This window comes from Garra rufa, chromosome 15 (genome assembly GCF_049309525.1).
Source record: "Garra rufa chromosome 15, GarRuf1.0, whole genome shotgun sequence".
In the NCBI taxonomy this organism is placed as follows: Eukaryota; Metazoa; Chordata; class Actinopteri; order Cypriniformes; family Cyprinidae; genus Garra; species Garra rufa.
In genome coordinates, this window is record NC_133375.1 from 45,962,063 (window position 1) to 45,983,390 (window position 21,328).

Here is a 21,328-nt window from a genome sequence, read left to right on the forward strand (position 1 = left end):
CACCCTTGAGAATTCAAATTAAGATATTTTTAATGAAATCTGAGAGTTTTCTGACCCTGCATAGACAGCAACCCAACTAGCACGAAAGGTAGTAAGAACATCCATAATATATAAATTAAGAAATTAAGGTTTTTGAGGAAAACATTCTAGGATTTTTCTCCATATAGTGGACTACAACGGGTTGAAGGTCCAAATTGCAGTTTCAATGCAACTTCAAAGGGCCCAACACGATCCCAGTAGATGAGTAAGGGTCTTATCTACTGAAACGATTGGTCTTTTTCTTTAAAAAAATTTATGTTTATAAAATTTTTAACCACAAATGCTCGTCTAATTACATAATGACGTAATTACGTTTTCTTTTAAATAGAAAATTACCATTCGTTTTGCTTGATTTTTCCTTGGCTGGGATCATGTAGAGCCCTTTGAAGCTGCATTGACACTGCAGTTTGGACCTTCAACCCATTGGCCACCATTGAAGTCCACTATTTGGAGAAAAATCCTGTAATGTTTTCCCCAAAACCTAAATTTCTTTTGAAGAAAAAAAGACATGAACATCTTGGATGACATGGGGGTGAGTAAATTATCAGGAAATTTGTGTTCTCTTCAAGCATTCTGTCCTTTTTGGGGTCACATCTTGTGATGTGCTGTTTTTGGTTTGTTTAGATGTATTTGGTCCATGTTGCATTTATATATCAGTCAAACTGCACCAGAGTTGGTAAGGTGGATCTCAGATAGAATTCACACTTATTCAAATGAACTGCACTAACAGGGTAGAGTTTATTTTAATCGAAGCAAACCTTCCAAGTGTAAACATGCCCTAAAAGGCATTCTCACTTCAGTCCTGAATAGCGCACAACCCTGTTTAGTACACGCTGGCTCTTGCCAGAGTCTGCTCGTGTTAGTTTTGCAGCGTCAAATATTGCCAGAACTTAACTTTACTCTGTAATGTTTCATTAGAGACATTTAAACAGTGACTCACAAGTCTATTTTTTCACTCAGCCCACTCTTCCAGCAACAGTTCTCTGTCCTTTTTTTTTTTTTTTACACCAATAATAAGTGTGTATTCATGGACAGTTGTGGGTGTATGTGGATGAGTTGAGTTCTAGGTCTTTACATTTAATGCTCAGTGTTTTTTCACCTCACGGTCATAGGGCAGATAACTTAGTGGGCCCTCCAATTGCATTTATTGGCAACAAAAAAAGCTTTGAATTTTAAGTGTTTTTCTCTTGCGAGAATGCTTACGCTGCTGTTTCTTTGATTCAGTATGCATCCCATTTAAATCAAATGCTGCACTACCTCCAGTACCCATTTTCAGCTTTTATTTGACTCTTTTCACAGCTTTGGAGGTTACTACAATGAAATGTATACTGACGCTTGCTCATGTCAACAAACTGAATTTTCTTAAAGGAGTAGTATACCTAGAAATAAGAATTCGCTTAATATTTACTCAGTTCCAGGTCATCTTAGATGTAGATGAGTTTGTTTCTTCATGGAAACAGATTTGGAGAAATTTTGCATTGCAACACCCGCAGTCAATGGGTGCCGTCAGAATGAGTGTCCAAACAGCTGATACAAACATCACAATAAGTAATCCCAATCAAGTCAAACAATTAACATCTTGTGAAGTAAAATGCTGTGTGTTTGTAAACATATCTATCATTAAGACATTTTTCACTTTAAATCGTTGTTAAAGTTAGTGAAAAAGTCGTCTCATGTGAATCAGGAGAGAAATATGCACAGTTCTAGAGGTCCAAAACAGTTTTAAACAAATATGTTGGTGGATTTTGATGTGAGAGGACAACAGGGGATGGACTTTTTCACTGAAGGAAGCATTATTATGGATTATAGATTATTATTTTTTGCCAGAAACAGTGATTTGAAGTAGAAACACAGCAATGATGGATTTGTTTCTTAAAGTGCTTAAAGTACTTGAATTTAACTTTTTGAAATTTAAGGACTGAAAAAACTCGTTAAGATAGCAATATTCCTGAAGAGGTACTTGAAAAGTGCTTGAATTATTGAAAACTCAATGTATATTTCAAAAACACTATATTGCCAAAAGTATTGGGACACCCCCTTCTAATAAAAAGGTTTGACTACTTTAGTAAATTCCACAAGTACAAATCTTAATGTTTAAGCATGTAACGATATTCTAGGGGATTGTGTGCTTCTAATTTTATAGCAATAGTTTGGACAGGACCCTCTTCAATTCTAACATGACAATGCCTTTGTGTATAAGGTAAGGTTCCTAGAGAAATGATTGATTCAGTCAGTGTGGAAGAACTTGACTGTTCTGCTTAAAACCAAATCCTCATCCCAGCTGAACACCTCTGGTGTGACTTTAAATGCAGCCTTGAGCCAAAATCACCAAACACCAATGACTTGTACATACTCTATATGGACAAAAGTATTCTCCTTCTCTAAAAACAGAAAAAGGCACTTCCAAAAGTGGCAACAAAGATGGAAGCATAATTCATGTATTGAAAAATGTATTTCCATCTCTGTAGCACCAGTTTTGGAAGTGTCTAAAATGACTGTACCCATATGTACAAGTCATCAGTGTTTGGTGAGTTTTTGGCTCAAGGTCTGCATTTAAAGTCACATAAAAGGTGTTCAGCTGGGATTAGGACTTGGCTTTCTGCAGACCAGTCAAATTCTTCCACACTGACTGAAGCAATAATTTCTATTTGAACCTTGCCTTATACACAGAGGCATTGTCATGTCAGAATTGAAGAGGGTCCTGTCCAAACTGTTGCTATAAAATTAGAAGCACACAATTTCCTAGAAAGTCATTATATGCTTAAACATTAGGATTTGTACTCATGGAAATGACCAAAATATTTAAACCTGTTCATTAGAAGGGGGTGTCCCAATACTTTTGGCAATATAGTGTAAGTGTTTAATTTTTTCAATAAGCACATATATTTTCACGCAAAATTCACACAAATTCAAAAAAATTTTTGCTTACTTCAGTTAATGTCACAAAACTATCGAGCTAAGCCAGTAGTAGTACTGACATTGTCGTGTAAACATTGCTGAAAGTGATGAACCAAATCAACTGAGTCATTTATGCTAAAACCGCTCCAGTTGATTCAAACTCATGACTTCGATTATTCATTTCAAGCAATTCACTAGAAAAAAATTAGATCAAATTAAAAAAGCAGTTAATTTTCAAATTTCTACATCGCTTTTAATAATTTTAAAAAGCACGTTTAGTGATGGATGAAACTGAGCTTTTCGAAACTCCAAATCATCGCAAAATGATTCACTGTTTTGAAGTGCTCCAGTCGGATCAAGTATCACAAATAATTTTATTCAGATCAGGTTCATAAATCACTCCGCGAATAACTGATTCGCAATCGTGAATTGAGAATAATTTGTTTCAGATCGGGAATTCGGAGCAGGTTTGCATCAGTTCGGAAATCGCTAATCAATTGATTTAGAACGGAACTTTACATATCACTTTATTAGTATATTTTTATTTATCTATTTATCTTTTTTTATAGAAATCTGATTGATTTTTATTTGTTTATTTTTTAATAAAGTAGTGCTTAAAAAGTCCTTGAAGGTCCTGGAATTTCATTTTACAGTATCTGTACGAACCCTATTACAAACATGCAGCTTTTCACTTCACGAGATATTAACTGATGGACTGGAGTGATGTGGATTACTTGTGGATTATTGTGATGTTTCTATCAGCTGTTGGGACTCTCATTCTTACGGCACCCATTCACTGCAGAGGATCCATTGGTGGGCAAGTGATGTAATGCTAAATTTCTCCAAAACTTGTTTCGAAGAAAAAATAAACTCATCTACATCCCAGATGCCCTGAGTGTGAGTGCATATTCAGCAAATTTTAATTTAGGGTGAACTTTTCCTCAAACACTCCCCAGATGTTTGTGACCCATAGACTATATTTCTATTAGTTAAACAGTTTGTACTGTGCAGATTATCCACTTGAACTGTCATGTTCAAGTTGATATTGGTAATACATATTAGCGTGTGAGAAAGTGATGAAGGATTAAAAAGCAAATGAGGTCACGAGGTGTTGACAAATTGTGACGGCCCAGATGCATCTTTCCTTCACACCAATTAACAGCTGCTTTTCCCCCTTTTTACCCAATAGCAAAAGGCAAGGATGAAAATTAAAGACCTGCCTGCAGTGCTCTCAATAATTAATAACCCATCCATGAATTTTTCATCGGCTCCAATACGTTTGCAGATGTGAGGGGCTGTGTTCAGGCATGGCAAATAAAAAGGAAAGGAAAGTGTACTAAAAGAGAGATCAGCCCCAAAGGGTTATCGGTTACACGCCCTCCTAATCTCAAATCACCGCTCTACTACAGCACATCTATGGGGAACCACGCCATTGTCTCATTTCTCTAATGTATGTGGCTCTGTGTGTGTGTGTTCATATCATTACATTTTAATGGTTTGCGGTAGCACAGCGTTGTTATATTCTATGTACATTACAGAGTGTGAAATGTAGGGCATCTTGTAAATACAATTGTCAGGATGCTTGTTTGTTTCCAGCAAACATAATTGCTTTTAAAAGGCGAAGATCTAGCTGGAGAACTTTTGCACCAGACTCGTGAACAGCTGGCTGGATAATCTCTCTTAAATTACAATCTGAGCCAGTCATTCAGTGCACTTCACTCGGTCACTGAGCTGAGTGGCACAACTTTTATAATGAAGACAGTGAATCAAACAACATCTGTCCCACAATATAGCGCTTAATAGCGTTCAAGTGCATTTTTTTCCAGTTCATTATTTTTCAGTTGTATCAGGAGGGCTTTGGCACATGATATGCAGACACATGCAATTCAGAGTATTTGTTTGAATGTGAAAAAAACACTCAAAAATTCAAAAACCAGAAACTGTATATATATATATATATATATGCACTTTATATTATTATATACAGTGTATATATTTAAGATCATTTCTATTAATATTAATAGGTCAAATAAAATAAAGTACTAATATCAAATATGTATATGTACAAAATATATATAATTATTAACTAAGTACAGACAGTAATGCTAAATGTTTTTATTAAAAATATATATAAACATATATTAATACATACAGTGTATATATATTGAAGAAAGAAAGAAGTAAAGTATCCATGTATTCTGATCTGTTAATATTATTAGAAATTATCCTATATATATATATATATATATATGCACTGTATATAATAATATAAAGTGCATTTTTTGTAAAAAAAAAATATATATTTAGCATTGTTGTCTGTTTAGTAATTATATATTTATATATAATTACATAAATATATTATATATTTATATATATATATATATATATATATATATATATATATATATATTAAATATATACTTAAATATGTATTCATATTTAATATTAGTATTTGCAAATATATTTGAATTAATTATATATAAATTTTATTAATTATATATATATTAGGTCATGATTTGTTTACTATTAGTAACATTAATATCAATTAGTAAAATTAAATTAAAATTAATGTTTACTTTTTAAGTTTATGATAAAGTGCATTTTTGTAAAAAACATTTAGCATTATTGTCTTAGCATTTCATATCAATATATATATATTTATATGAAATATGAAAGTAAAATGTGTGTGTGTGTGTGTGTGTGTGTGTGTGTGTATATATATATATATATATATATATATAAATATATTAAATAAAATTATATATATATATATAATAATTATATATATATAAAATTATAATAAATATTAGATCATGAATTTTAACTATTAGTGAAACTAATATCAATTAAATTTTTAATTAAATTAATGTTTACTTTATTTTTATTTTATTTGATAACAATATTTGATAACATATTTTACAAATATGAATATATTAAATAAAATAATTATATATTAAATCATGAATATTAACAGTAAAATTAATGTTAACTATTAGTAAAAAAAAATTAGTATTAGTAAAAAAAAAACAATTTGTGAATTCTTACTTTATATTATTTTATTAAAAAAAACATAACATTATTAAAGTGCAGTGTTTCTTTGTTTTGTGATCAGTTATATCTTTCATAACTGGATAGTTCCCACAGATTAAAGAGATACTTTTTTTTTCTTTTTTTTTTGAGGGTAAATTTTTATGTCTATTTTAGTCTTTTTCATCTTCTTTTCCTTTAGGGTCTTATTAAACTGTGTATTTATATTCCAGATTCACTAAGTTACTCAGGTGGTTCTCTCATTCACTTTTTCATTCAGCTCTTTTCCCAGCTCTCTCTCTCTCACACACACTGTGTCTGTATGTCCCATCACGCACATATGCAATAGGAAGCCCCAAGGGTTGGTCCTTTTTGCTTCTTCCTGTCAGGTTGCCATGGCATCAGGCAAGGTGGCCCCATTTCCTGCCGCGCTGAGGGGCCGGGGGGGTTACGTCCAGAACGACCGTCCCAGTGTCTAATGCGATCAGACAGGCGTGCGGGGTAGTGTCACACGCTACAGCGAGACTGAGACTGAGACACACACACACACACACACACACACAGAAACCTCCGCCGCCCTCTCACACACTCAGATACTCCACCTTTCCTTATCGCTGAAGGTGATCGGATCTCTGCAGCAGCAGGATGGGCGGCAGCAAGATGGCTGCTGCTTAAGATGATCTGTCTTCAGTCTGTTAAAGCATCAGTGCTTTCATACAGTCTTAAAAATAAAGGTTCTTTATTGGAATCTTTGGATCTATAAAGAACCTTTAAAATCTATGGAACCTTTCCATTCCACAAAAGGTTCTTTACAGTGGAAAAATGTTCTTTAGACTATTAAAATGTTATTTTAGAAAATGATCACTGAGAGGTTCTTTGGGGATCCAAAATGGTTCTTTTGTGGCATGACTGCAAAGTTTGAATCAGTTTTTAGTAGTGAATGAAATATCACAAAGGAGATAAAATCTCAATTGCTCCTCTGAGACAGCAATGAAATTAAATGAAGAGCAAAATGAGAATTTTATAGTAGATTTATTTGAGAAAAGACAATCTGTAGCATTTCAGAGAGCTTAACAACATTTTAAACCTTACTAAGGTTTGCCATGTCAAGTCAGAGATCCTAATATGAACTAATATGAACACTTAAAATCTGAACTTCTAGTTCTATACTCTTACTCCATGTCAATAGGCATCTTTTTGTCTTTTTCTCACAAGATTTTTTTTTTCCCAGTTGCTCTTAAAATGCAAGAGTTGGCTGAATGAGATTTAGCACACAGGGAACAGAGAAACACTCTAGCCTTAGGCAAGAAATATACGCAAATATGCTAACATGGATGTAAATGCTTGGCCAATGCATTGCTGGCATAATAATGGTCTCTTCTGAAAGTACAGAAGTACTTGTTTTCTCAGCTGTGTTGCTATTGTTAACTAAAACTGAAGCTATTAAAAATCATTCTCAGTAATTGAAATAAACCTAAAATGAAATAATATATACATTTTAGAAAATTGAAACTTAAAAAACTAGAATGGTGGTTTGGCTTGCATAACAAATTTGCCTTGTTTGCCTTGAGACAGGCTTAACCCAGCAGTGGGGTAGAAAAATAACCCAATATTTAATAACCCAGATTTAAAAATGACCCATCAACTTAGAGAAAAACTACTATAGGGAAAAAATGTGAAAAATAACCCAATAAAATGACCCAACAAGCTGAACCCAGCATTTGGATTAAAAAATAACCCAGCATTTTTTGAGTCCAGAAAAACTACCCAGCACCTTGGTACCAAATATGAAAAATAACCCAATAAAATGACCCAACAGGCTGATCCCAGCATTTTGGGTTAAAAAAAAACAACAACCCAGCATTTTTATAGTGCAGAAGAACTACCCAGCACCTGGGTAACAAATATTTTAAAAATAACCCAAGAAACTCAACCCAGCATTTAGATTAAAAAAATAACCCAGCATTTTATAGTGCAGAAGAACTACCCAGCACCTGGGTAAAAAAAAAAATTAATATTAATATCCCAATAAAATTACCCAATAGGCTGATCCCAGCATTTTGGGTAAAAAAAAAAAAACAACCGAGCGTTTTTTTATAGTGCAGAAGAACTACCCAGCACCTGGGTAAAAATAACCCAATAAAATGACACAACTAGCTGAACCCAGCATTTGAGTTAAAAAAAAATAACCCAGCTTTTTTTAGAGTGCAAAAAACTACCCAGCACCTGGGTACAGGGTTTCTGCAGGTTTTATGAGGGTCAATTTCAGACTTTTGTTAAGACCTTTTTAAGACCAACTAAAGAAAATCTAAGAAAAGAAAAATCGGGAAAACAATTCAGCAATTTGTTCTCTAAGTATAATGTCAAGGGCGCACATGAAGAGTTGCATTTATAACATTTTTTACAAAGTAAAAATACAAACTGATCTAACTTACTTTTTAAAAGTATGTTAGGGTTGAAAACCTCTGATTCAACCACTTAAATGTGGAAATAACTTTTACCTTCTGATCAGACCCATTGTATATCTATATACCTCTATGACACTGCTGTTTCCCCTGAATAGTGCTTAAACAAAAATCTAAAAATGTATGTCAAAGTCCTGAAGTCAAAGTCTTGTGTTTGGATGGTGATGCGCAGCGGTTCCGTTGTAATTAGTTTTAAACAATTTTTGATGATGAAATAGAGAAATACCAGGCAATAGTTTTATAGTCACTTAATATTAACTTCTTGTTTTTTAATGATTGTTTTAAATCAACATCTCACTTACAAACTCCCTTAAAAAATATTAAAAGCTGTCACTCTTCTTAGTTCATTGCGATCTCAGAAAGTTCCATTATAATCAATGAAGCTCTCTAAACAATGAATCTCTTATTTACACTCTCTCTCTACACTTTGTTAATGAAAGGATTCATGAGATATGTCTGTGATACATGAAACACGTAGAAGCCTTTGAATCTCCCCTCAGCGCGAACACAAATATGCTGATCGGGTCAGTTGCACTGGTGCTCCTAAATATTTTTTCATAGTCGCACACAGTAGTTTGCAGTCTCAGCCTTCCTATCCAACTACACTGTAAAAAGTTTTGCCCAGTTTCAAAATACAAGTCATTTTAACTCATTTTATTGTCGTGAGTTGAAATGACCTGTAGTTTTAAGTTGATTTAACTTAAAATTTTAAGGCAGCTGCTAAACTTAAGTTTTTAAGTTGAAACTTTTTACAGTGTACACATCTAAAGAGCATGCTTTAGAAGGTTTCATCTGCGCATGTTTCTCAAGTTCTTCTTCGGGTGACTGACAGATGAAGCAGCACATACCGCCATCTACCGCGTATTGTTCAATGAATATTGAACGACCTAAGCCATTCAGCACAGAAAATATGCTTTCGGTTCACTTTAAAATGAAACACATGAGAAAACAATCTCTCATGAAAATTAATGCCATGATCATATGAATTTAAGACTTGCTGCTCTGATTTAAGACCTTTTCAATGCCTTAATTCACATAAAAGCAATTTAAGACTTTTTAAGACCCGCGGAAAATACTAAAAATAATTTGGGTTAAAAAATAACCCAGCATTTTTAGAGTGTAAGAATCATAAAATTGTGTATAATATTGTTATCAGATCTTTATACATGTTTTCCCTTTCAAGTAGACATGACTGTAGTTGCATGACTGGAAATAGCTGACAAGACAAGATGGCTGTCCAAGATGGCTCACACAAAGTTTACACTGTTCTCAGATTAGCATAATTTAGTGGATAATGGACATGATGATAATATGAGAAGCAAACGTAAGATTCCATCAATATTTTAAGTTTGGATGTTTATTAAACAATTGACATGACAAACCTGAGACTGAATCATGATCGAAGAGGTATGTGCTTCTTAATTACACTATAAGACTCCTTTGCAATAATATGAAGATGATCAAAATTAATAATGTTTTAACAGTAAAACATGCATAATAAATGTAAACAGATCCTATGATGGTAACAAACCTCAGCACTCAAGAGTATGATAGAGTTACTTTCATATGTCTGTGCCGTGTTTTATTAGTCAGAAAGCTGCTATAAACGTGTTTGTATGATTTAACTTGCTCAGCATGATTCTCGTGGGAGTAGTTGACCTGAAAGAAAAAAAGAACATGGTTTCACGGTTTATGCTAATGTAAGCTATACACCCCTCGCTGGGATTGCATACCTGTATTGTGTTATGAATTCTTGCATTTGCATTTACATACAGGCCTACGTTTCACGTTATATTGTGCCATTAGGGATTTCAAGATCTCAAATGCCATTGTGATTCCCAATAGCTTTGTTTCCAAAGAAACAGAACAGGTTGTACGTGTGTGGAAGTGGCTCTAGTGTTGTTAAAATTTGATCTTTCCTACCTGAACCGCTCAACAGCAATCTAATGCGAGAGATGGCACGCTCACTGTGAAATGTTTTGGACTTTTATGCGCCAATACGTTGTGACAGCACAAGTCTTTGAGGTACATCAGACATTCGAGGCTCTTTGCAGCAAAGCGGGACACACCCCATCCGTCTGACTGTCCCCTCCCCCGTCTCATCTCGCCCCTATTCAACACACCTCTCAGGGGAGTTAATTTGTGTTCGACGCATGGAAAGATCAGAGTGTGGAGGGGGATGATCGAGGGTGGGTAATTTTTTCCCCATCTTGTTTTCATTTCCAGAGCCAGTGCCGAATGAGCGTCGTGTCCGTGTTCGGTCTTTGTTCTGAGAATTTCGAACAGGCCTATCGCCGCACGCGAAAGCACTTTACACAGACTGAGCAGATTAAAAGACCCCAAGACTCAGCGGAATAGGCAGCTCATGTCTGTGTGAAAGTGTTGGATTGGCTTGTTTTAGCACCGCCACACGTGGGTTTGTCTTTGGTGGCTTGCTATTAAAAGCACAATGTCTGAAGTCAGAGGTTCATGACATTAACTGATGAAAAGTGTCTTCATATTGTAAATAGTACTATGGTTTTTTACCAACTTCTTGGATTGTAAATATAAATGTGGGTGCCTAAACCTACATGATATTTGTCAAAGTATAGGACATCATGGTAAATACCATAGTACTTTGTTGGTATTGTAAAAGAGCTCTTCCCTTATGAAAAACTAAAATATACGGGAATGTACTCGAAAATGTAATGCAATATCTTAATGCATTGCCACATATGGGAACTAGTGCATATATTTTTCAATGGACCATGCAATGCAAGGCAAGTTTATTTATATAGACTTCATTTCATAAAGAAAGGTAAATCGAAATGCTTTACATATGAGGAATTAAAATAATCATCAAATAATCAGAAGAAATTAAAATATGATTTAAAAAAGTTTGGGATCAGTAAGATAAAGAAGTCTTGTCCATATCAAGGATATGTTTATTTGATTAAAAATAGAGAATATTTTTGCAATTTAAAGTAGTGCTTTTCTATTTTAATATACTTTACAATAGAATTTATTTTTTTGATGCAAAGCTGAATTTTCAGCATCATTACTCCAGTTTTCAGTGTCAAATTATCCTTCAGAAATCATTCTAATATACTGATTTATTATCAGTGTTGGAAACACTTTGGCTGCTTGATATTTTTTTGGAACCTGTGATTTTTTTTTTTTTTTCCAGGATTCTTTGATGAATAAAATGTTAAAATAACAGCATTTATTTAAAATAGATTTTTTTTGTGACAATATACACTACCATTCAAAGTTGGGGGTCAGTAAATTTTTTATTTCTTTCTTTCTTTGAAAAAAATTAATACTTTTATTGAACAAGGATGTGGTAAATTGATAAAAAAAAGTAATAGTAAAGACTTATATTGTTTGTATAACTTTTTATTTATTAAAGAATCCTAATAAAAGTATTACAGGTTCCAAAAACATATTAAGCAGCACAACTGCTTTTAACATTGATAATAAATCAGTATAAAATTATTTATGAAGGATCATGTGACACTATAAAGCCTGGAGTAATAATGCTGAAAATTATGTGCTTCACAGAAATTAATTGTATTTTAAAGTATATTAAAATAATAAATGTTATTTTAAATTGCAATAGTATTTCACAATAATTTTTCTGTATTGTTGATCAAATAAGTGTAACTTCGATGATATCGAATACATTGTAATATTTTAACATGATATATTCTATATATTTTCAGTATACATTAAATAATTCATTATATAGGGAAATATATGTTAGGGTTCATTACCATGGTTTCATTATAGTATGTCAGATGAACAGTTAAGGAAACAGATGTTCAGTACTGAATCAAGCAAACTAAACCCCTGTCCTCTTAGTGTTTTATTTTGCATATGACATAACAGAAAGGGAAGTTGCGCTTCATTGCATCACTGTGCCTATTCTAATGTGGAGCCAGGATGTGTGGTTTGTGAGAGACAAAACTTTGTTCCTCTTAGTGATGTGCTTTGAACAAAGTTGTTGTTACACATGGCGCACAATATAAGTGTCACTTTCCATCCGCTCTGTACTCTGTCATTTATCAGCTTTCATTTGAAATGTCATATATCAGTGTTTTTTTTCTTTTAAACCCAGATAGATTGGGTGTCTGGCGGTGAACCAACATGGAATTAGGGCTGTCGCGGTAAAGGAATTTTGAGTGGCTCAGTAGCGCAATATGCGGTATATATAAATAATTGTGTGTGTAGGCTGTTACAATGTAAGGTCATATTCAGAAATCAATAAACCGAAACCAAATCGCGCGCGTGTGTGTGTGTGTGTGTGTATATATATATATATATATATATATATATATATATATATATATATATATATATAGAGCTGTCAAAATTAACGCGTTAATAGCGCGTTAACGCAAATTCATTTTAACGGCACTAATTTTATTAACGCGCGATTAACGCAGCGCGCATTTTCTGTTTGACCCACTACCTAGCCCATAGTTAAAGAAATGGATGCACAATGTTGCCAACCTAGCGAAAAGTGTCTAGCAACAATACATAAACACATAATTGGACAAACCTAATAATAGTTTCTGAGGCTCTTCGGTTTTGCTGAACGTGCGTGAGGTCTTCCAATGCGCGCGCACCTCCCTCTCTTTATATCCAAGTCTGCTCTGTTCAGTGAGCGGCAGTGGAGCAGCACTTTCAGTTAAAACAGATGTTATGTTCATTCCAGTGCTTGAAGTGGGCCGGTACGCAGGCACTTCTGTATTTTATCCTTTTGCGTACTTGCACTTTTTCGTGCGTACCGGCACTTCTGGCATATTTAATGAATGCAAGCGGAGTCGGGCTATGTTAGGATTGGTGCTGTTGGGTTGATGCGTAAAGCCACATACGAGTATGCACGCCAAAGTTAATTTCAGCTTATTAATAGCACGCCAAATAGAAACAGAAAGTCGTGCTAGTGCGCATTTTCATGAGACCAGGCTCTCCAATCAGTACCAAAACAATACATTAAAAAATAAAAGAAGCAGGTTTTTGGGATCACATAACTTTATATGAGTAAACTCCTAAAAAGTCAAAGGATCCTGAAGGCATTCAAAAAGGAAGTTAAAAACAACGATAATAATGCAGAGAATAGTGACTTATGTCCAGATGCCGGTAAATGATTCTTTTCAGTGATTGAATCATGATCATAATTCAGGATTTTTTTCAGTTATTATTTCATATTACTTTGGTTGTCTGATAACAGAAATATTAAATCAAAACAATGGAAACAGTTTTGTTGAGAACTTGGCTGCATTAAATTACAGTATGTGGGCACCGAGAGGCAAAGAAATGTAATAATAAATGTAGATTTTGCATGTTCAGAAGAAGTAAGCTGCCCTGTCCTGCAAATAATGTAAACAGGCTTGTGTAAGTGAATTGCTCAGTGCAAAGAAAGAGAAGTAATGGGAACCTGGTGTTTCTATGTTCTTTTTTTCATGTGTCTAATAGACATGAACAAGTTATTTGAAAAACATCTATGACATTTGAAACAAGTTAGTCTTCATGCTCTGTCAAGTATGGTTTCACTGATAATAAACACATATTTGCTTAAAGCACCCATATTTGTCCATGCCAATGTTGATTAGAGTATTAAAAACTTTAAAAAGTATTAATTTAAGGTACATTTAGAACAGATAAAAATGTGATTAATCGCGAGTTAACTCATGACAACCATGCGATTAATCGCGATTATACACACAGTGCAGTTTCATTGTTACGCCACAAGATGGAGGCAAGAGACTATCTTTGAGTGAGTCTTTAAACCGTTCATTCAACTACACGTTCAAAAACATTTATTTATTCAAAGAGAGACTTAATGAAACACGATGTTGAAATAATTTTAACTTTAATCGCCACTTTTAAAGGCTCAGCTGACCAGCAGAGCGTCGATGCTAAGACAGAGATTTCACTTTCCTTGGACATGACAAGCTAGTTTCACATACATACATACCTGACTCGATCTGAAAGACAGACGCAGGTAATCGCACAAGCTCAGTCGATCTCTCTCTCATTCGCTGTCTGTTTAGGCTTGTTAAGTGCATATCTACTGAGCCTCATAATAAACACATTATGTTATCATTACTAACTTATTAGCAATTTAATATTCAGCACACAGGTATTAAGTGAGAAGGGCAAAACCTTAGGAAAAAAGAAAACGGGCAAATATCGCGGTTGTTGCGGTTGTTGCATTCCTCTGCGGTTATGCACGTCAGTAGCGCGGTATTGCGATATTGCGGTTATCGCGACAGCCCTACATACAATGTATTAATATTACAGTGAGACAATGATTCACCACACAAAACAGATTTGTCTCAGTTACAGTTGAAGTCAAAAGTTTACATACACCTTGCAGAATCTGCAAAATGTTAATTATTTTACCAAAATAAGATGCATGTTATTTTTTTATTAAGTACTGGCCTGAATAGGATATTTCACATAAAAGATGTTTACATATAGTCCACAAGAGAAAGAATAGTTGAATTTATAAAAAAATGACCCCCACTTTATTATTAATACTTTGTTGTTACCTGAATGATCCACAGCTATTTTTTTGTTTAGTGATAGTTGTACATGAGTCCCTTGTTTGTCCTGAACAGTTAAACTACCCGCTGTTCTCTAGAAAAATCCTTTCATAAAGATTTTTCAGCATTTTTGTGTATTTGAACCCTTTCCAATGACTGTATGATTTTGAGATCCATCTTTTCACACTGAGGACAACTGAGGGACTCATATGCAACTATTACACAAAGTTCAAACGCTCACTAATGATGTAGAAGAAAACACAAGCCAATAAGAGCTGGGGGTGAAAACTTTTGAACAGAATGATGAAGTGTACATTTTTCTTATTTTGCCTAAATATCTTCTTTTCTTCTTTTTTTTTCTTCTTTTTTTAAGTACTGCCCTTCAGAAGCTACAGAAGCTACACAGTCCATACAGCTTCTACCAAGGCATGAATTTACATTTATGCTTTTGACTCTAATTGCATGAACTAAACTGATTGAATCTGTTGCATATGCATTCTTTAGGAATCGAAACCATGACATTTACTTTGCTTTACTATTTGAACTAAAACAACACTACAAGTTACAGGTGAATTTTTTAAACATATTAAAGATTTTGATCAAAAACACAGCCTTAAGAAGTCTATTTTCTTGTCTATCCTATCTATACACAATTAGTGTATATGGAAAGTTTTTTTTCTTGGTTCCCTTCAGTACAATTCTTTGACCTACCAGTTGAGAACCACCCTCATGAATCTTCTAAAGTTAGTAATGCCGTTTGTTCTAATTAATTCTGTTTATCTTCATCTTCAATTAAGAATTTGTGATAACATATGGTAGCACTTTTAGATTTTTGTAGTTAGGGTTGGTGTCTGTGTGAGTCGTGCTGTAAGACCTATTAGCGCCTCACAGTCTTTGGTTCTTCTCTCGCACCTCCTGCCTGTTAAATTCAGCTCATTAGCACCGAGTGGCAATCAGGGGAGCGATGCATTATAGGCCCTGGCATAGTGGGAGATCAAACAGTAGTCCATCACTAAAAGCTCCCGTTTGAACTCGGGGTATATCTCTTTTTTTTATGACATTGAAACAAGATAAAGACAAACGCCACTGTGTAGTCTTGTATGTAGGTTGTTTCCTCTAAATGCCTTGAATATTGAATATGTGTCAAATTCGAAAGTAGCCAAAATGCTTGAGGGTAAAATAGGCTCCTGAGATCTCAAATGCCTCTGGCCTGGAGATATTTTATCCGTGTGGATAAAGTGCTTGGAAACTGTTTTATTGCATTGGTGCATTTTGCCTTTCCTCCTGTACAGTTACAGCCCCTCTGAGAGCTGTTACACTCAACGGTTACAAGATCATGCAATTCTTCCAGGCGCACTTACATTTACGGGAAGATGGTATTGAGACGTACGGTGCAGCACACTCAGGCTTTGATGTGTGGCTCCTTTCATGTGTTTGTCGGAGCCAGCGCTTGGCAGGTGTATTTTTGCATGCAGGCCGGAACGATCCTGCATGCTCGCTAACAATTGCTCCCTGTTTGACTAGAATGAAAGATGACTGAATAATCAATTATCAGAGGGATCTCTGCGCACTGGCAAGGGAACAAAGTGTAGAATATTAAAAATGTCAATTTGGGATATTTAGTCATTGCAAAAAATGATGCTTTGATTTGTTTGTGTGATCCTAACGAGAGCAGAAATTGCACTCTTTATGTTTAATATTCCTTCTGCAACTGATCCTAATAAATATCGCATCTAAAGTTGGCGTTAATGTCATTTGCACTTGGCTGACATCACATAATCTGCATGATTTATATGTCTTCTTTCTTTTTCATTTTGCAGGGCTGGATGAGAAACTTCCTGTCTTCCATTTCGTAGAAATCTTCCCTCCAACTGTCAGCTACCTACTGGGCGCAGCACTCTAGAGATCCTCAATATGGAGAGAACTGCCATTTCCACTTCACTGCTCGCAGTCTGTTTCGTTTTGGCTGTGTGTCGCTGTTCCCTTGCGGCTCCCTTCTGCCCTGCCCAGTGTGTCTGCGAGACCCGCCCATGGTACACGCCTCAGTCAGTCTACCATCAAGCCAAGACTGTTGACTGCAACGAACTCCATTTGAGCAAAATCCCATGGAATATTTCAATTGATACTCAGGTGCTGCTTCTTCAGAGCAACAATATCTCCAGGGTAACCTCAGAACTCCAGAGCTTGGTAAACCTCACGGAACTGGATCTCTCCCAGAACCACTTCACGCAAATCCAAGACGTTGGCTTGAGTAACCTCACCCAACTGGTCACCCTTTACCTTGAGGAAAACCAAATTAAAGAGCTGCCTGATATGTGTCTAAAAGATCTAGTCAACTTAGAGGAGCTTTATATTAATCACAATCAGATATCTTCTATTGGTCCTAATGCATTCTCAGGCTTGGGGAACCTGTTGAGGCTTCACCTTAACTCCAATAAGCTTGTGGCGATAGACAGCCACTGGTTTGAGTCCTTACCAAACCTTGAGATCCTAATGATAGGAGAAAATCCCATTCTCGGCCTGCAAGATAATAACTTCCACCCACTCTCTAAATTGCACAGTCTGGTTCTTGCGGGAATGGGGCTCAGGGAAATCCCTGAGGGTGCTTTCCAGGGATTAGACTATCTCGAAAGCCTCTCGTTCTTCGATAACAAGCTCGCGGCTGTGCCAAAGAAAGCCTTGAGTGTTCTACCGAGCCTCAAGTTTCTCGACCTCAACAAGAATCCCATTGTGCGTATACAGGAAGGTGACTTCCGAGACTTTCCTCACTTGGAGGAACTCAGCCTGAACAACATGGAGGAGCTTGTGGCAGTCGAGAAAGGCGCATTCTCTAACTTACCGCAGATGGCCAAATTGGAGCTCTACAACAACCCTCACCTGTTTTTCATCGACCGGGCTGCTTTTCTGAAAATGCGTGCCTTGCGCACTTTACTCATCCACAATAATGACCTCATGCTTCTGCCCCATGAGATTTTATCCGCTTTCCCCAGTCTGGATGAAATCAGTCTTCACAGCAACCCACTTAGGTGCGATTGTCTCGCCAACTGGGGGCCCATTTTGGGCAACCAATCGAGCCTCAAAGTTTTAGAGCCCCAAATAACTCTTTGTGCCTCCCCACCACATCTCATCGGACAGTCCCTTCAGGAAGTTGTGTCTGCAAGTTGGAATGGGGCGAGCAATACTTGCCTGCCTCTAATTTCTCAGCATGCCTTTCCTCCGCAGCTCAACGTCACCTTAGGACAGCTTCTAACACTCAGCTGCTGGGCCGTGGCAGATCCAACACCTCAGTTTTACTGGGTGACTCCCACCGGTGACAAAGTCACTTCTGAAGCTGTTTCTCCAGCCTCAAATGAGGGAGTAGGAATCCCAAAGAAGCATCGGATGCAAGACCAAGGTGCTTTAGAGATCCCACATGTTGAACCAGAAGATGCTGGTCTTTACACTTGCGTTGCTTGGAACGCAGAGGGAGCCGACACCCGGAGTGTCTCTGTTTATGTCGATAGGAGCAACTGGCATGGTGCACACTCTATCAGAGGTCATCAAGGAGTGGTGAACACCACTGGATCCTTGGTAATCCTTGCAAAAATCGTCCATGCCCAGTCTGTGGTGCTCGAATGGAAGGTGCACCCATTCGTCGCCTCTTCTAACCAACCCAAGTGGCTCAGCGCTACGGTTAAAATCGACAACCCCCAGATCAGCTACACGGCGATGGTCCCCGTAGATGTTCAAGAGTACAACCTCACACACCTTCTACCTTCCACGGAGTATCAAGTTTGCCTGACCATGGCTGGCACCGAGCACACCCAGCACTCTTGCATCAACGTGACTACCAAAGAAGCCAGCTTTGCTGTGGAGATGGTTGCACAGCCGACCAACGTAGCTCTGGCGGCGGTCATGGGCTCGATGTTCGCCATCTGCATTATGGCTCTCTTGGTGTTCTACATGGGACGGCGCATGAAGCAGAAATCTTGCCACCACTCTCTTAAGAAATACATGCAGCACACCACTTCCATTCCTCTGAACGAACTCTACCCACCGCTCATTAACCTCTGGGAGAACGAGACGGAAAAAGAGAAGGAGGGCACCGTTGATCCTCAGAACTCACAGATTGACACTTCAAAAACGTACATGTGGTAGCTGCACAACGCAAAGTAGATAGAAGAGACATTTTAAACAGTATATGTACTGTGTTGTACATAAATGACAAGTATGTATTATTGATTTGTCATTGTGAAAGATATATGTATTTTTAGATCGTACCCTTCGATGCCAAGCACACTTGGTTGCAGTTGTGATTTGTTAGACATCCAACAGACGTGGGCAGCAGAACACATTCTATGCTTTTGCATTGCATTGTATTTTCTGAGACTAACTCAACATTAAGCATGCCAATGTCTTATTGATTCACATATAATGCTCATATTCTTTGTTCATTCTATATCAGCACTAAGCAAGCTAATACACTAACACAGATCAACACTATTTATATCGCCTCACACATATCAATGCAGTCACGTTCTGGAGTTTTGCATGGAATTTTTTTGCATGATATTTTGGTGCTAACAGGAGTTTTTTCCTAGTTTTCTCACTACTAAAAATACAAAGGCGTGAGAAGGTGACGTACACTCGAGTGTTGCTCTCATTTGTCTTCAGCTCGTCACATTTTATCACCTGCGTTGTAATGAAAATAAAAAACCTAAACCAAACCTGCCAGGTGCTACGAAGTTGCTGTTACTGCAAACTAATGAGCTGTCATATGTAATTAATATCTGGAACACAACTGCGCAGCTGTGCTTATTTATTCTTGCATTGTTAAACAACTGTTTATTGAGGAGTGTGTGAAAATGGCTGTTTATTAGCACTGACTGAAAATGTATTTCACATTTGAAAGAAAAAGAACTCATTAGACTATAACGATCATGTGGTTCGAATGCCAGACATTCACTATTGCTAACAATGATGGGGCCGTTCTGTCCTTTGCACCTCATCATGCGCTTGGCGTTTTGATTACCGAGAGATTGCTTCAGTTCTCAGTTAAACATGTTGCCAAACTCAATATTCACACAATTCAGTCTTAGGTAACAAGTGTGTGTGTGGAGAATGAGAATTGAATTGAGTGAGAATAAAAAAAAAATCAATGTTGTTTTTCTCAAATCATAGATTAATTAACTTTTAAAATACACATGCCACCCTGAAAACAATATTTAAATCATCTTAAGTGTTTTTGTGCATAATCCTGCATCATATTGAATAATACAAATGTTATGCAAGACACATGCTCATGTATTGTTGTTCTGTTGCTTATCAGCAAATGACATCTATCCAGATATTGATGAATATAACCAAATTAAATGATATATCAAAAGTGTTCTTTAAGGTTTACCTTTACAGGTGCACTCAGTAATTTTGTCTCACTAAAAAATAGCTAACATAAAGAAACAGCTATTATTTTTGAAAAACATTGGCATTAAAGACTCCAGGCATATTGGTAGCTTAATAAAAGCTGTTTTCAAATGGACATCACATGGCCAGATGTTTTCTGTTATCAATTTATCGTTGATGAGTGCTAGTAGTGCATTTCTCACAACATGAAAACGTGAGCTTTAGCATGATGCTGCATTCACATTGCTTAATATCAGTGTATAACATAAGCAAACGAAAAAATTACTGGGTGCACTTTTGTTATGTATTATTTGAACCAAAGATGAGACACATTTTCAATAGTTCTCTCATCACTGTCATCAGTCAATGAGATGTCATGGTATATTTAGCTCTGAAGGACAGAAAATATCTATTATATAGGCCTACCGTATGTTAACACTTTTTGATTTTCTGTACCTTTCTGCTCAGCTTTTGAGCGTGTAAATGTTGTTTTTTGGTATTTTATGCTGATTTTTAGTTTCTGTTTTAGTTTCTAATTTAAACGGGATAGAAAATGCACTCAAGTTCGTACAGACAGCATCTAGAATTGACATGTGAGCAGTCAGTTCTAATGTGAAATGTTGTTCATACTCACGTCGCAGGTTTTTAAGATGTTCTTTCATCACTGACTGTAAATCACATTGTGTGTTATTACTGGCAGAAGAGCAGAGAAAATGTCACCTTAGATTAAGCATTAAATGTATCACTACAGCTCTGCCCTCTAGTGGCGGAGGACACTAATGACGTCTTACACGATTTACTGTATCTCAGTGAATAGCAGGGTATTTTGTAATAGAGGAATATTATTGTTATATTTCAATTAAGTCAACAATAATGGTTTTACACTGTTAAGGCGTGTTGTGACGTCCGTGCGCAGTAGTTCAGGAGAAATGACTGTCTGAAGAAACATTTGAGAGAAATAAACACAATATCACTACAACTACTGTA

The 21,328-nt window shown here is 36.1% G+C and overlaps 2 protein-coding genes across 2 annotated transcripts in view; both read left to right on the plus strand.

Annotated features, from left to right (window-relative positions):
* The window catches only part of LOC141287788 (double C2-like domain-containing protein beta), an 89,260-nt gene extending 72,398 nt beyond the window's left edge, over positions 1-16,862 (plus strand). The window contains exon 10 of the mRNA XM_073819914.1: positions 16,780-16,862. Within this exon, the coding sequence (XP_073676015.1) occupies positions 16,780-16,862 (83 nt within the window). The remainder of the gene's footprint in view (positions 1-16,779) is intronic.
* LOC141287551 (leucine-rich repeat neuronal protein 1-like) overlaps positions 1-21,328 on the plus strand; it is a 30,355-nt gene extending 9,027 nt beyond the window's left edge. Inside the window, exon 2 of the mRNA XM_073819713.1 lies at positions 16,780-21,328. Coding sequence (XP_073675814.1) covers positions 16,874-19,096 — 2,223 coding nt within the window. The 5' untranslated portion in view covers positions 16,780-16,873 and the 3' untranslated portion in view covers positions 19,097-21,328. The remainder of the gene's footprint in view (positions 1-16,779) is intronic.